This window comes from Tachysurus fulvidraco, chromosome 2 (assembly GCF_022655615.1).
Source record: "Tachysurus fulvidraco isolate hzauxx_2018 chromosome 2, HZAU_PFXX_2.0, whole genome shotgun sequence".
NCBI lineage: Eukaryota > Metazoa > Chordata > Actinopteri > Siluriformes > Bagridae > Tachysurus > Tachysurus fulvidraco.
The window spans coordinates 22,938,326-22,955,825 of NC_062519.1; the positions used below are offsets into that span (position 1 = coordinate 22,938,326).

A 17,500-nucleotide genomic window follows, 5' to 3' on the forward strand; every position below is an offset into this window, starting at 1 on the left:
TTACCACTAGAGGGTGACTAAATCATCTCCATCAGTGCTGATGGAAAGGCGTCCTATACAGCAGATGAAAAGCAGAATGCTACAAGACAGTATGTCTGCATTCTCAGTATTCATAAAATCCTAGGTGAGAAATAGCCAGGTGACTTAATGATTCTGCTTAGATTCTGCAGCATGGAGCCAATGCACACTGCTCTAGCCCAGAATGCAACATGACTGATGCAGAAGAGATGGCAGAATCAAACATGGCAGAAAGCAGTGTGTCATCTCTTTTTAAACTGTACCTGAACTATATAAAACTAAACTTTAATCAAATTTAGGAGGTACGGATTTGGAATGCAATAGGTGTAGAATCAAATGCAGTAGGTACTGAATCAAATTCATTCATTAAAGAACCGAATACAGTAGGTACCGAATCGAATGCATTCGATTCGGTACCTACTGCATTCGGTTCTTTAATGAATGAATTCTGAAAGGTACTAAATTGAATGCGATAGGTACCGAATCAAATGCAGTAGGCACAGAGTTAAATAAAATTAAATTAATCAAAATCAAATGCAGTAAAAAACTGAACTGCATGCAGTAGGTATGAAATCAAATGCAGTAGGTATGGAATCAAATGCAGTAGGTATGGAATCAAATGCAGTAGGTATGGAATCAAATGCGGTAGGTACTGAATCGAATGCAGTAGGTATGGAATCAAATGCAGTAAGTATGGAATCAAATGCAGTAGGTATGGAATCAAATGCAGTAGGTATGGAATCAAATGCGGTAGGTACTGAATCGAATGCAGTAGGTATGGAATCAAATGCAGTAGGTATGGAATCAAATGCGGTAGGTACTGAATCAAATGCAATAGGTGCAAAATCAAATGCAGTATAAACTAAACTGCATGCAGTAGGTATGGAATCAAATGCAGTATGTACTGAGGTACAGAATTGAATCACAATAGTCTGACAGAAAATGTAACTCATCGCGCACACACACACACACACACACACACACACACACACACACACACACACACACACACACACACACACACACACACACACACACTATTACAGTTGCTAACTTACTATCCCAATCTACTAACCCCAGGTTTTAACTCTGCCTACAACAATATAAAACAATATAAATATAAACACATTATCATGGGGACATTTGGTTCCCATAAGGTGATAAATGTAAGTATCACTCACCCCCTCACACACCCCTTTGTTTGGCATAACCTTACATGGTGCTCAAACATGCTCACGGAGAGCAAGAGAGATAGAGACGGAGAAAGAGTCAGAACTGTTGCCTAGCATAAGTGATCTCGAAAATAACACACACACATACACACACACATACACACACACACACACACACACACACACACAGCTGTTTTAAAGCCAAACGAGCATATACGATGTTAAAAAAACACACAGATCCACATTAGTCCTTCAAATATACAAGATTTCCTTTCATTAATTAAAAAATAAGTCACAGTGTGGAGAGCAACACACACACAGACACACACACACACACAGTGTCAAGTGAAGGTAGTGTCAGGTCTGTATGTAGTTATAGAAACTACTGGAATATATTATCTTCTAACACTGTACCGCTCCGTACTGATGAATCATCACAGCAATACTGCACACCTAACACACACACACACACACACACACTCCTCTAACCTGTAAGTGTGCTGGCTCTTGATGTCTCATATGAGTGTGTGTTTAGCAGCAGCACAGCATGAGTTGGAAGTCCAGATTTCATCATAGTAGACATGAGGATGACAGGCATCTCTTCTCAGACATACAGACACATATAAACACATATAATATCACACGCACAATGAATGTCTCACACACACACACACACACACACACACACACACACACACACACACACACACACACACAGCTTCTCTAACACTTCTCAGTCCTGATTATCTTCTTTTGCTTCCGTATGCAGAAAATGTCCATTTATAATCCACTCCGAATTCCATGTTGCCACACACCAGTAAGAGAGAGAGAGAGAGAGAGAGAGAGAGAGAGAGAGAGAGAGAGAGAGAGAGAGAGAGAGAGAGCGAGCAGGAAAACTAACAAATAAAACATGGAGCTGCTGCTCACTGGATCAGTGTATAAACTAAGCCCTCGTTCAACCTTCCACTCCCTCCCTCTTTCTTCTCATCCTCTGTTACCACATCTCTCTCTCTCTCTCTCTCTCTCTCTCTCTCTCAGCAGGTGTAGTGTCAGTAACTACTGGTTGGAATTTTTAGCTGCTGCATAATTTTCTCTTCACACACACACACACACACACACACACACACACACACACACAGGGTGTCACTGCTGCATGTACAGTAATTAATGGCGATGTGTGTGTGTGTGTGTGTGTGTGTGTGTTTCACATATTCACGAAAAGCCTTTTGTCTCATACACTAGACAGGATTTAGTGGATCTACTAATAAATTAGCAATATATAAGCTGTAATTACTGAATAAATGTGACTTTAGTGATTATTTGTTTCACTAAATCGCTTTAAAATCAGCCGAAGTAAAGTTCTCTTTCAAAATAGACATATAAATCCTCCTTCTGTGGAAGCTAAAGGATGTCTACTAAAAGTATAATTTTTTCCTTCATTGGGAAACACGAGCTCACATACTGCAGGTGATCTTTAAGTGATCCTGATAAGCACGGAATGAAAGATGTAAAGTACAATGACGGAGTGTATTATGTCACACAGGGGTTCTGAGATTACAGCTACAGGTCTGAGGATACAAATCAGACTGTAGCACTGAATTTTCAAAAGAAAACAACACAGTATGCAGCTATGGAGGCCATCTGGAGTCTAAAGGGTTACCAAATGTGTACACACACACATACACACAAAGCAATGAAACACTGGGTGTAATCTTAACTTCCTGCCTTAATGTCGCTCTTTAATGTACATCTGGATTCTTTGATGTATGTCTGAATTTCATTTTATGGCAAATTACACACAAACACACACACACACACACACACACACACACACACACACACACACACACACACACACAACCACACACACACACACACACACACACACAGAGTGACAAACAAACCAAAGGCGGAAATAAAACTTAGAATATCACAGTATGGCCTGGGGATGTGTTTGGTGAATGTTTAAAATGAGACCACATTGTAAGGAAGCTTCTTTATTAGCTAGGGTTAGCACATGATTTTACTGAAAGTACAAGCGTCATCACGTACACTTCCAGCAGAACAGAAACGCGCGTCAGCTGGCATGCTCGTTCTGACATAAACGTGAAATGTGTGTAATTTACTAACTCCCTAGTGCAGTTCCTCACATGTCACTTACATACAGTATACTGTACATTTACATCACCAGACACTAAGAACCTGCTTAAAGCCATGTGAGTAAGTTCTGTGGCCTGCGTCATTAAAGTCCGTCTATTTTCAATGTAATTTAAACAAGTTTCTAATTACTAAATCAACGTGATCAGTTTACTTTGTATTAATATAAAACAGATTCATGATGCTGGAGGTGATTAGGACTAAGTGTAGTATTAAATTTAGGCAGTAACACAATGTGCGCTAGAATAGTGCATTCATTCATTCATTCATTTTTTACCCTTATCCGAACGTCTCTGGTCACGGGGAGCCTGTGCCTATCTCAGACTTCATCGGGCATCGAGGCAGGATACACCCTGGACGGAGTGCCAACCCATCGCAGGGCACACACACTCTCATTCACACACACACACACTACGGACAATTTTCCAGAGATGCCAATCAACCTACCATGCATGTCTTTGGACTGGGGGAGGAAACCGGAGTACCCAGAGGAAACCCCCGAGGCACGGGGAGAACATGCAAACTCCACACACACAAGGCGGAGACGGGAATCGAACCCCCAACCCTGGAGGTGTGAGGCGAACGTGCTAACCACTAAGCCACCGTGCCCCCTCCTAGAATAGTGCAGTGTTTAAAAAAAATTTATTCAGGACTTTGAATATAAAGACTCAAATCATGTCAGGTGTACAAAAATAAACATGTTAATTTTAATCGGTTCAGTCTGTAATTAATTTATATATAATTTATGAATTGATTAAAAATAAATAGGATATTTAATAATGTAATAATATGTATTATTTATTAATATAATTTGCATCTATTATATTAAAAATAAAAAATAAATACAATTGATTAATTAATTAATTAATTGCACAGTCCTGATTATTCGCTGAGCAAAATAAAAGTAACACCAGTACCAGACTGAAGTAACTGCAGAAACAAAGTGTCACATTTCATGTAAAATGGAACGTTATGAAGAAAAATCCAGATTAAATACGGAGAATTAAATTATGGAGCCGTCACTGTCAAGGATTGACACAGGCAAATGCAGATCCATGTGCAGTTACTATTTAATACGCAAAACAGGAAACGAACAATGAACAAGCAGGCAAAACAGATCAGAACACTGAGCAGGACAGGGAACAGAGACATAAACAGACAACATACTAAACACCAAACAACGACTCACAACCAGGAAGTGAACAAAACAGAGTACATATAGTGAACAAGAACCAATCACAAGACGGAGACAGACAAGGACTAAGACAAAACACCTGGGGAAGAGATTGAATGCAATTAAATGTCCGTGGTAACAAATAGGTGGACGGGGTCAACAATTAACATCAGGGAATGACAGCAGACAGAAACAAGGGAAAACACAGACAGACTAGTTACAGTCACATTTTTGAGTGCTCGTTTGTCTACAGATCTCATCTTAAAGGAATAATCTGTTTTGGTGACAGAGATGGTGTAAATGTTCAGTAGCTTCGATGTTCATGTGCACCTCATGGTGGTGGAATCATACTTACTTACATCACAGAGCTTTAATTACTCTTTGTGTAGAAAGTGATTAGTCGCCTACGTCCTGGCTTGTTAGAAATAAATGTGGATTTGTGTGAATGCTGCAATTGTGCTCCAGTCAGAAAGCAATTCTCTAGTAGAGATGTAGGCAGATACGTTGGGGAAAACAGCTGCCCTTTGAGTTCCTTGTGCTGTATACAGTATATAGTGCTCTTGTGTTCGGATCCGTTCCACCAAGAAGAAAGAAAATCTGTCACGTGCAGTACTGTAACGTTTATTGCGTTCGGACGTTCAGAAGTGAGGTTATTTTCTACGTTCATATCATCTTATGAACAAATTTTCCTGCGACAACAATAACAGCAGCATGCGTGTTGAAAATCTCATCCAGCTAATAATTGGCACAGTCCTTCCTCCTCCATTAGTCACATTGTGGAAACGAGGAAATCTAGTAAACTCTACAGCAGCAAGTTTTTCCAACAACGCACAAACGCTTATTTATAGCAATGACGCAACTAGACACATCAAGCAGACACACAAACGCTCCATCTGCTGCGGACTTATCGTTGTGCGTGGCGTTCCTGTGTATTTCCGCTCTCTCTAAACACCGCACACTACAAAGTTACCCTATAAAAGTTTTAATCCTAAAAAAGTGGTTTGTGTGTGTGTGTGTGTGTGTGTGTGTGTGTGTGTGTGTGTGTGTGTGTGTGTGTGTGTGTGTGTGTGTGTGTGTGTGAAAACTAGATTTATTATTTAAGCCGTATATTATGTGTGTCTTTGTTGAAATAACTGCAGTGCCTTAGACCCATGTTGTGTTCCATATCCTGCCCTAGTACCTCCACTGACTGTTTACCACACTTCATCCACTTTCAGCTTTTCCTGTTAGGGGTCGTCACAGCGAATCATCAGTTTCCAACTAACTCTATCCTCAGCATCCTCTACTCTCACACCAATTACCTTCATGTTCACATTTAACACATTCATATATCTCCTCTTTGGCCTTACTCTTGACCTCTTACCTGCAGCTCCATCTCCAACATCCTTCTACCAATATAACCATCTCCCTCCTCTGTACATGTCCAAACCATCTCAATCTATCCTCTCTGACTTTGTCCCCGAAACAGCCAACCTGATCTGTCCCTCTGATGTGCTCGTTCCTAATCCTGTCCATCCTCGTCCCTCGTAAAGACAACCTCAACATCCTCATCTCTGCTACCTCTATCTCTGCCTCATGTCTTTTCCTCACTGCTACAGTCTCTAACCCATACAGCAGAGCTGCTCTCAATACTGTCTAGACTATATACCACACTAACCTCTTCAAAACAATGCCTCTTTATATACCATAACAAAATTCTCACCATCATTACTCCACTGTATCCCAAACCACACACTTGATCGGCTATACAAAGCCAATTAAACGTCATCGCTACTACACTGAGGACGTGTCCAAAACCACTGCTCACTATTCACCGTTACTCACTATGTCCTTTCAGGATTTCAGAGGACCAGACAAGAAGAATAAAAGAAAAGCTGAGACTTCTTGTGGACGACGAGTTGAAGTGTCCTCAAGGGTTATTTATTTCTGTCTCTCTCTCTCTCTCTCTCTCTCTCTCTCTCTCTCTCTCTCTCTCTCTCTCTCTCTCTCTATCTATCTCTCTCTGCCTGTTTCTTTCTGTCCTCCGGGTCTCATTATCAGTCTCTGTCTCTTCATGCATAAAAACGCATCTTTATCTTTACCCCGGTTTAATTAAAACTCAGCATGGAAATATCTTTTTACTGTTACATCTGGGACACACACACACACACACACACACACACACACACACACACACACACACACACACACACACACAGGCACGCACAAACAGACATGTTCCCGGAAGGAGCAAGCTCAGGAGGGTACAAAGGACAACAAGGTCAGCAACTACTATACAAAAGAATCTGCTGAGCTGTCAGTCTGCCATCATACACACACACACAAACTTGAGGTTGCCATGGAGACATGTCTGGAAGGCAAAGGTGTATAAAAGAAACAGAATTTAACACACACAAGCAACAGTAACACATGCACACACGCACACACACGCACGCACGCCCGCACACACACACACACACACACACACATATACACACACACACACACACACACACACACACACAGTCAGTTGCTGCCCTTTGATTTGAATCTCCAGCAAGTTATGAGGAAGCACATTCACATTCCTGACGATTTCTTTCAAGGGAAACTTTTCAACGTTTAATCATTCATGGAATACGTCTAACCAAAATCCCTCGCTGATGCCCAGCCAAGATGAGTACTGTATATAGGCATATCAGTGGTGAAGTACGGATCTGTTATGTACAGTGGTCGCGCCACATGATTAGTTTGTGGCATTTAAGTTTACTCAAATTTAACAAGGACCAAATCGACGACTGAAGCAGAACTCACCAAAGTTCAATATACAGTTATAATAACATTACAATATACCATTTACAATAACATACAGATTCACACTTACGCTTAAATTCTTTTCATATTATTTTCTTGAGATCATACCACATGATACTGTATACTGTATTTTAAGAGTAAGTATTATTTATATACCGTAAAAAATGTTTTGACATTTTAAAAGTCTTATAGATCTTACAGATGTTTGCCGGATGTTGCTGTTAAATGTTTCGCTCATTTTCTACCGCTTATCCGAACGTATCTGCTTATCTCAGGCGTCATCGGGCATCAAGGCAGGATACACCCTGGACGGAGTGCCAACCCATCACAGGGCACACACACTCACACACTACGGACAATTTTCCAGAGATGTCAATCAACCTATCATGCATGTCTTTGGACCGGGGGAGGAAACCAGAGTACCCGGAGGAAACCCCCGAGGCACAGGGAGAACATGCAAAAGTGAAGTGAAGTGAAGTGACAGTGACATACGGCTAAGTACGGTGACCCATACTCAGAATTCGTTCTCTGCATTTAACCCATCCAAAGTGCACACACACAGCAGTGAACACACACTCGGAGCAGTGGGCAGTCATTTATGCTGCGGTGCCCGGGGAGCAGTTGGGGGGTTCAGTGCCTTTCTCACCTTAGTTGTGGCCGGCCCGAGACTCGAACCCACAACCTTAGGATTACGAGTCAGACTCTCTAACCAGTAGGCCACGACTTGCCCCATCAGAAATTATGCAGTCGAGATTCCTGCATTTGGGGAATTCGCAAAGGTCAGCACAGCCCGAGTGCAATGGCCGAGCCTCGCTTTGGGCAAACTACCTCCTTGATCATGGTATTGCCCCTGCCAGGTAAGTATTAATGATCAGACGATCGCACCACACCACATGACTGTTGGACTCCCATTTAATGGAAAATAACTAATACACTGTAAAAATATGACAGAAAAAAAAGCCAGTTGATTTATATGAGATGCACCAGAAACAGTATGTAAGAAAATCTCATGCATTCCAAATGACACGCATCAGTTGCTCACATGATATGTGGCTGATGTTGATAATTAGCATGACATTTATGCATAATTAAGGAGAGTAGGGTATGCCAGCATGTCCTATAGCAGGAGGATAGCATAATTATGTAAATGGATTTAAAACTCTTAGCTAGATAGCTAACATGGTTTTTATCACAGGTACAGATGTTTACAGCTGTAGGCCATTTATAAACATAAGCGAAGAACAAGGCTGTTAATTAATGTCAACGTTTCTCTTATTCACTCATGACTGCAGTGTGGAGGTTGCACTAAAACCTCATACTGACTCATGAAGGCCCTACTGCTGACAGACCCTCAGACGTCTTCGGACTTACATTAGTGAAAATTGATAGAGTGTGGTCCGGAATGACATTACGTTAACAACATAATGTCTGATGGATTTATCAGGGTGGCAAAAGCCTGTGTGCAAATCTCTTTATATACTAATGAAATTAAAGTCCACAAGGAATACTCAGAAATAAATCTCACATCCTATAATAAATAAATCCATTAAAATCATTTAATCTCCCAGCGGAGAAACCGAGATACTGAACGGGGGGGCTTTTTTATTTATTCGTTTGTTTCTTTCATATTTCGTTTCTACACTTCTGTAAAGCTGCTTTGAGACAAATCGCGTACAAATAAATAGAATTAAATGGGATAACAGAGATATAAGGGAGCAGAACATAATATGTCAGGGGTCGCACCACATGATATTGTTGAGATTTTAAAACACTGAAGCAAAACAGGACTTCACCAAAGATCAATGTACAGTATAGTATAATTTATAATAATATAGATACACTGATATAACTCAGAATTTTTAGATTATTTCTTGTAGTCATACCACATGACAGCTGTAGAGTATATGGTAATTATGTAGCACAACACAAATGTTTTGACACGTTTTAATGCCTTATGAAGCCTACAGTATAGGGTTTTGCATGGAAGATGCTGTGTAACGTTTCCAGATGTGCAGCAACGGTCAGACAAAATTTCACAATTTTAAAACGAAGTGGATCCATATATACTATATATATATATATATGAGAAGAATTAGATTTGTTTCATGTCTTAGCATGCATTCGAGTAAATTAAGTAGATCGAAAAAAGGTCACGTCATCAACATCCAACAGGTACCAGATCCAGCACAACCCTTTCAAACCCATCACAAAGTGCTTCTTGAAGGTAAATGAATGATGCTCCTATGTACCCTAAAGTATTTATGTATTAAATTGTGCACATGGTTGGTATTTGTAACAAAGCCAAGGAAGTTATGAGCGCAGACAGTTCAGTCAAGTGGTGAGGTGTGTTTTGTAGCCTGGAGTCTGAACATGTCATGTGACTTGTTGCCTTCATTTTCACAGCAGTGAGGAAAAGCATGTTGTGTGCAGGATAAAGACTGTTGTTGTAAGATATGGAGCTATACTCAGGTTGAGTAAGTAACTATAAATACAGTTTTCTTTCTGCTTGAAGGGCTTCATACTGTATGACATATAGCATCACCACTATCATTCGTTAAAGAAATACTAATATGATATCTTCCCTTCTGTTTAAAATAGGCTTGCACACAGCAAACGTGACAGCAACAGCCAACTATTTACAATTCAGATAAAATTTGTCTATGTGAAAGCAAACATGCAATGACTAAACAACTCAAAAATAGATTCTGGATATGAACTTAGTGTGAAAACTCTTAAATATCACCTGTGTGACAGAAGTATAAACACACCTGGAGTGAACACACGCTGGCCATGCGTCAGTGGATCTCTCGGATGAGGAGCTAGCGACTAACACACACAAACGAAAGCGCACACTCCCTGTTTATGTTTGAATGAAAACGATCAGAGATGCAGGAAGTGAGCTGGGTGAAAGTGAGCTATGAACTATAAATTCATGTGCACTTCCTGTACACCGATCTAACGACATCACACTGCAGGTTTAATGATTCTCTAGTTTATGACAAGCAGTGTGTGATGTCAGGTAATAAATTAACACCTACACATCTGTACTATCGTCATAGTAGTGTTAAGACTCCACCCTTTTCTAGGCGACACCCGATATTGTGATTATGAGTCACATGTGTATACTTTAATATGCAGTCTATGCTCTAGCCTGCATACTCAAGTTGTAAAAAAGCTCGCTAAAATCTCACCTACATCCAGTCTTCCTCTATACCCTCACACACCAGGTACAGTTCAGTAACGCCAAAACCATCAGTACAGTAACGCCAAAACCAAACATTTTTTAAAACGCCATGGAAACCAAACCCAACACCAAGAATTTCTCGTCCTGTGCAATGAGCCCACCACATCTACAGACTGCCACAGAGGATCCAGAGACCTTCTATAAGCTTTTCAAGCATGCAGCAGCTATGTGGAAAGGGACAGAGGAGTAATGGTCTCTTCAAACCCTCCCCTTGCTATCATGGTAAGTCCAGCTCGCCTTCCAGAACTTGCTGTAGACGTAGACGATGGCAGTCCTGCAGTAGGACGGCTGGATACAAGACAAGCCTCCTGTCAATGGGAAGTTCATAAGTATCAGCTGGGGCCAGTCATTACTACTGTCAAGAGCTTCAGGTTCATGTACAAACTGTCAATCACATCATCAACCATACCATTTACTCACTCTCACTCACTCATTTTCTACCGCTTATCCGAACTACTCGGGTCACGGGGAGCCTGTGCCTATCTCAGGCGTCACATCGGGCATCAAGGCAGGATACACCCTGGACGGAGTGCCAACCCATCGCAGGGCACACACACTCTCATTCACTCACACAATCACACACTATGGACAATTTTCCAGAGATGCCAATCAACCTACCATGCATGTCTTTGGACTGGGGGAGGAAACCGGAGTACTTGGAGGAAACCCCCAAGGCACGGGGAGAACATGCAAACTCCACACACACAAGGCAGAGGTGGGAATCGAACCCCGGCCCTGGAGGTGTGAGGCGAACGTGCTACCCACTAAGCCCCATACCATTTATTATTATTATTATTATTATTATTATTATTATTATTATTATTATTATTATTATTATTATTATTATTATTATAAATTATCAAATAACACATTAAAAATATATAGTTTGGTAACCTTGATTATGTGATGACCTTGATTAGAGATCAACTGAAACGTCAGAAGACTATTTTTACAAATAAATCCCAACCAGCCACTAGAGGGCCTCAGTGACATTTTAGCTTCAATGTGTTCTCCTCTCTTTGAATCCACCCAAATACAGAATAAAACCACTAGTACATCTTGACAGTGCTGGACTCCTCGCTGTAGTCATGTAGTGTACTAACACAACACGGAATTGATGTTGTTATTTATATTAATGCATGCTATTTATAATTCAGGGTACTAAATAAGCCACCATGATTTATAGTGTAATGCACTGCATCATCGCAGTAGCTAATAAGTATTTCTAGACATTTATCTGAACACACAACATGTACATGTTAGGTTTGATTGACTCAACAACCACAGCGCTGTATGACAGCATATGTCAAAGTGTTTTACCGACCAGTAAGAGGATTTCTGAAATGGACAGCTTGTAAAAATTCCGTCAGTCAACAAATGATAACACTAAGCTTCAATACCTTAACGTAACTGTTATGTCATTAACTTACTGTGACCTTCTGCATTACACACTGCTATAGTGTAAATTACATAAGCCATACCAAGCAAACTGTTTAAATAGGAGCAGTTAAGGGTGAATATGAGCCTCGAACACAATGTCCTTATTAGGAACGGAAACACAGAACGCATCAACATGCTTTTACATCTCTACACACACACACGCACACACACACACACACACACACACACACACACATACACAGACCATTTTTAAGAGTTTTGACTATGTTTATACAGTAGAATAAGCACTGTATTGAGGTGTGTGTATGTGTGTATGTGTATGTATGTGTATGTGTGTGTGTGTGTGTGTGTGTGTGTGTGTGTGTGTGTGTGTGTGTGTCCAGCCACTACATACCTTGAGGATAGCCACCTGCCACTAACTGCAGCTGAGCCGAGTACACACATGTGCCTCCAGTAATCAAAGACATAGATAGGCATACAGTCGGTCAAAACTAATTGCATACAATTGCATAGTCTCTCTCTCTTTCACACCTACACACACACACACACACACACAGCCTCACTTGTGTGGAAAGATGTTTGTATTAACAAAAAAAAAACTTCATCATGCATACAGGGTCATCACCTTGTAAGGGTATTTCATCCCTCCCCAGATGTAAAACACTCCCACATACAGTACAGTACATTTATACTCCTTTAAAAAGTGCTTCTCAGCTAAATATTTACCACAAATGTGCTTGTTATGATACTTACGTTAATTACAATGAGCAAATGTGTTCATTCGGGTTTCTAGGTTTAACCGCTTTGTCCAGGAAACACTGAAAAAACAGCAGGATCAAGAAGCGCATGATCTTTATTAGTACCTAGAATAATAAAGCTTATTAGACCCCACAGTTATGAACCAGCATTATAATTAGTGTTCTAGACTTAGACAGACTCTCTCTCTCTCTATCTGTCTGTCTATCTCACCCTCACTCTAAAGTCACACAGATTATCAGCGATCTTGACTCTTTTTGCCCTCCAGTCCTGCCTGATCCACCCTTATATGGATGTGTGTATGATACCATACAGTTACCCTACAGATGGCTGGTCTGTTGATGATGGTCTTACTTGGACAGCCTAATGATTACATTCTCGGTCTCATTTATTATTCAGTGGATAACTTCACTTGATAGTGAAAACCTTGGATACTATAGACTTAAGGTTAAAAGGTTTTATATCATGCTATAATATAATACTATATATCGGGCATCACCAAATGGCGGACCTCGTGACGGGTCTGCCCGGACCCGTTAAAATTCTCACTCACTCATTTTCTACCGCTTATCCGAACTACCTCGGGTCACGGGGAGCCTGTGCCTATCTCAGGCGTCATCGGGCATCAAGGCAGGATACACCCTGGATGGAGTGCCAACCCATCGCAGGGCACACACACACTCTCATTCACTCACGTAATCACACACTACGGACAATTTGACAGAGATGCCAATCAATCTACCATGCATGTCTTTGGACTGGGGGAGGAAACCGGAGTACCCGGAGGAAACCCCCGAGGATTTGGATTTTTTTGCCAGTGTTCATTGTTAAAAGATTTTTTTGCCAGTGTTCATTGTTAAAAGAGCTATATAAATAAAACCAAACTGAACTGAACACATACACACACAGAGATTCATTTCCATAAAGGCCTTGCTAGCTCCCTGGAGAGTGTATAGTGCTCTGTCTGCACTATCTCTGTTTAACCATGCAGATCAGCTGCTCTGAGATTACTGAGGTCCATTTGGGCTTCACTCTGTTTTATTGAGATTCTTTTCTTCTCCCTGAAGAGAACTTGATGGTGGTCATATGTGATAACATACAAAATGACCCACAATAAGCACAATCTTCATAGGAAAGGCTACAGCTGTAAGCATTATAAAACAAAAACGGTATTGAACAATATTTTCCTCTCAGTAGTCAGTTTAAAATGACTACTGGTGAATGATGAGTCTACAAAAGACAATATTTCATATATTATGCTTAATATTATACACAGCTGTCCAAAGTGCACAGCAATAGGATTTGGTTATGGGACATTATTATATGTTGAGCTTTATTGTACAGAAATATATTGTTTTTATTGAATAATGAGAAGATAATACTGAACTGAATTTGGCCTTTATGACCGTTGTGGACACAATTCCTAATTTCATGCTGCTTAAAACATTAAGAAAGGGAATTTCTGTCTAATGTTTTTTGCGTAAGCTTTAGAAAACTCACCTCAGAAAAATAGAGGAGTGTTTATTTGTGAGAAATCGGTAAAGTACTGTACAGGAAATACATCCTAAATGCTTACTGGTCCACAAAAATAATATATACTTTAAAGCAGGAAATGGAAATAAAAAGCTACTTGAAACTACAGGCTTGGGTGCAGTAACTCCAGAGGAAATGAGTGTAAAGTTTCCGAGTTCCTTAATAAGATTCTAGGTTCCTTGAAGGGTTCCTGTTGTGGACAAAGGGACAGAACCATCTGGTATTCTTTTGTATTGCTTTGGGAGACCTTTGTGATATCTGTTATAATTTGAAGAACAACAATTCTACAAAAATGAAGCCTTAACAACCATCTCATCAGGAGCATAGACCACGATTTCTCTCTAAATCACATCCCCTGGATGTTATAGAAACTACCTATGCTGTATTTATGCAAATTAGGTGTTTATTAAAGTCCCCACTGCGATATGAAAACCAGCCATGTTTCTGTGTGTTTAAATGATGTCCTCTGTAATGATCTATATGATTATAGGAAGCAGGATCCCTAAACAGCATGCGTGGGAAACCTGTCCTGTGTGTCTGTGTGTCTGTCTCCTGCAGCTGCTGTGATGAGGATGTTAATTATCCATTAATTATCCAGTGATAAAAAAAAATGCACATATCCGCCTATAATATGAACATCCATTAATGAGCCATAAAACACTAAGTTTGCATTGTGTGTGTGTGTGTGTGTGAGAGAGAGAGAGAGAGAGAGAGAGAGAGAGAGAGAGAGAGAGAGAGAGAGAGAGAGAGAGAGAGAGAGAATTATGCACGTCAGTTGGTTTGGTGTGTGTGTGTGTGTGTGTGTGTGTGTGTGTGTGTGTGTGTGTGTGAGAGAGAGAGAGAGAGAGAGAGAGAGAGAGAGAGAGAGAGAGAGAGAGAGTGAAAAAGAGAGAGAGAGAGAATTATGCACGTCAGTTGGTTTGATGTGTGTGTGTGTGTGTGTGTGTGTGTGTGTGTGTGTGTGTGTGTGTGTGTGTGTGTGTGTGTGTGTGTGTGTGTGTGAGTGTGCACCTTGTTTCCTGCTAATACCCAAAAGCTTGAGCTACGATGACATTAAAATGAGATATACACACACACATTCACTCACATAGAAACCCATGGGAAGCTCAGGTTCTCTGTAATTAAACTCGCTCTGCTCCCTTAGAGCTGCACTGAGGGAACAGGAAGCAACATAAAAGAAGATAATGGAATGATGAACACACACACACACACACACAAGACTCCATATTGCCGTCCTCACTGTGTACATAATGTCTCCTCATATCAGAGGCTGCACAGTCCACACAGAGGTTGACTAGAGCAGGTTGTGTTTCAATCCACATCCATCTGACAAAGAAGAATCTATAACATTAATCTCCATTCTTTCATCAATCATAATTATCAATGTCCCTGCTTTTGTTCCTCTCGTGCAGCTAGATATATATTGAATAAGATTGAAGCATTTTTTATATTTTTGGGTCAAACGTCATATTACCTGGATATAACACAAGAAGTTACAAATACCCCTGTGTATTTATAATCTCCTAAAAAAAACTACACGTTATGTAAATATAAATGCATATCAACTTCGTTTCTGTCTTGTGTTAGCGCAGACGTTTAACATGTCGTTCAGACGCCTTATATGTACGGGGGGGGGGGGGGATTATTTTTTATCTCTTTTAATAATGAACACAGTTACAAAGCAGCTTCACAGAAATCCAGTTATAGGTTTAGATAACCATGGATAACCTTGAGAAAGGAACCTGCAGAGGAACCAGAGTCAACAGGGAAACCCTCCTCATCTGGAAGGCACCAGATCTGATTCTGAGTCATTATGTATTCATGGCTGTACATCGTATACAGAGTCAAGTCGAGTCATTTTTTTGATTTCATTATTTTATTAGCTTTAAATCTACAGCACAGGGTGAACTTACCCACCGAATACAGAATGAGGCTCGATCATAAAGTGCTCTCGGTAAATGCAATCTTTAGGCTATCATAAGTCAGACTGTCTCTCGGGATTCTGTGTAGAAACCGTCTCCTTAATTTATAGAGGTTACGCATAATATATATGTGCAGCTATTACATATTTATCTAGGTTAGTATATAAATATACAGAAAATTCTGCCTCAAACACATCAGCATTACTGTGAGGCTTTTATGGCTATTCATTATTAACACTACAAGCCCACATCTATAGGCACAGCAGGGGGTAAATTAACACATATACAATGCAGCTGATAACATACTTGTCAAATAACATGTTTAAAATTGTGCTATCACTACATAAAAGGATTCTAGGTTCCTTAAAGTGTTCCTGTTGTGGAAAAAGGGACTTGAATGAATGAATTAGGCCTTGAGATTCTCTCACGTAATGTACCGTGTAGTTCAGTTCTATCTGTAAAGAAGAGCATGTAGGATAATGTGCATTTAGATTAAAAAAAAAAAGATAAAGTCTGTATGAAGCTTGTTATGTACATGTAGATTATAGTAAGTAGTATGTCTAGACCATGTCTATTCAATTCAACGTAAGTGCAATGGTTTGTTGATTTAAGGATTAAGGGGTTAACACATTAACCTGTTAGTAGGACATTCAGGGTTGCTAGAGTGTTGCTTGGTGGTTTATATGATATTACAGGAAGTTACTAGGGTGTTGCTTATTGGTTGTTATGATTTTCCAGAAGGTTGCTAGGGTGTTGATATGAAATTCCAGGAGTTTGCTTGGGTGTTGCTATGATATTCCAGAAGGTTTCTAGGGTTTTTTATGATATTCCAGAAGGTTGCTAGGGTGTTGCTATGATATTCCAGAAGGTTGTTAGGTTGTTGCTATGATATTCCAGGAGGTTGCTAGGGTGTTGCTTGGTGGTTTCTATGATATTTTAGAAAAATTCTAGGGTGTTGTTATGATATTCCAGAAGGTGGCTGGGTTGTTGCTATGATATTCCAGGAGGTTGCTATGGTGTTGCTATGATATTTCAGGAGGTTGCTATGGTGTTGTTATAATATTTCAGGAGGTTGCTATGGTGTTGTTATGATATTTCAGGAGGTTGCTATGGTGTTATGATATTTCAGGAGGATGCTATGGTGTTGTTATAATATTTCAGGAGGTTGCTATGGTGTTATGATATTTCAGGAGGTTGCTAGACTGTTGTTATGATATTTCAGGAGGTTGCTATGGTGTTGTTATAATATTTCAGGAGGTTGCTAGACTGTTGTTATGATATTTCAGGAGGTTGCTATGGTGTTGTTATAATATTTCAGGAGGTTGCTAGACTG

General features: G+C 40.1%; 1 protein-coding gene and 1 pseudogene across 6 annotated transcripts in view; both read right to left on the reverse strand.

Moving 5' to 3' along the window:
• Positions 1-17,500, reverse strand: part of nav2a (neuron navigator 2a) — an 83,148-nt gene that overhangs the window by 52,908 nt on the left and 12,740 nt on the right. Inside the window, exon 1 of one of the 6 annotated variants that reach the window (XM_047802843.1) lies at positions 1,680-2,013. The exons of the other annotated variants lie outside the window; for them this stretch is intronic. Coding sequence (XP_047658799.1) covers positions 1,680-1,709 — 30 coding nt within the window. The 5' untranslated portion in view covers positions 1,710-2,013. Of the gene's footprint in view, positions 1-1,679; positions 2,014-17,500 lie in introns of those variants that run through there. 6 annotated transcript variants of the gene reach the window in all.
• Positions 8,026-8,176, reverse strand: LOC113646212 (annotated as a pseudogene).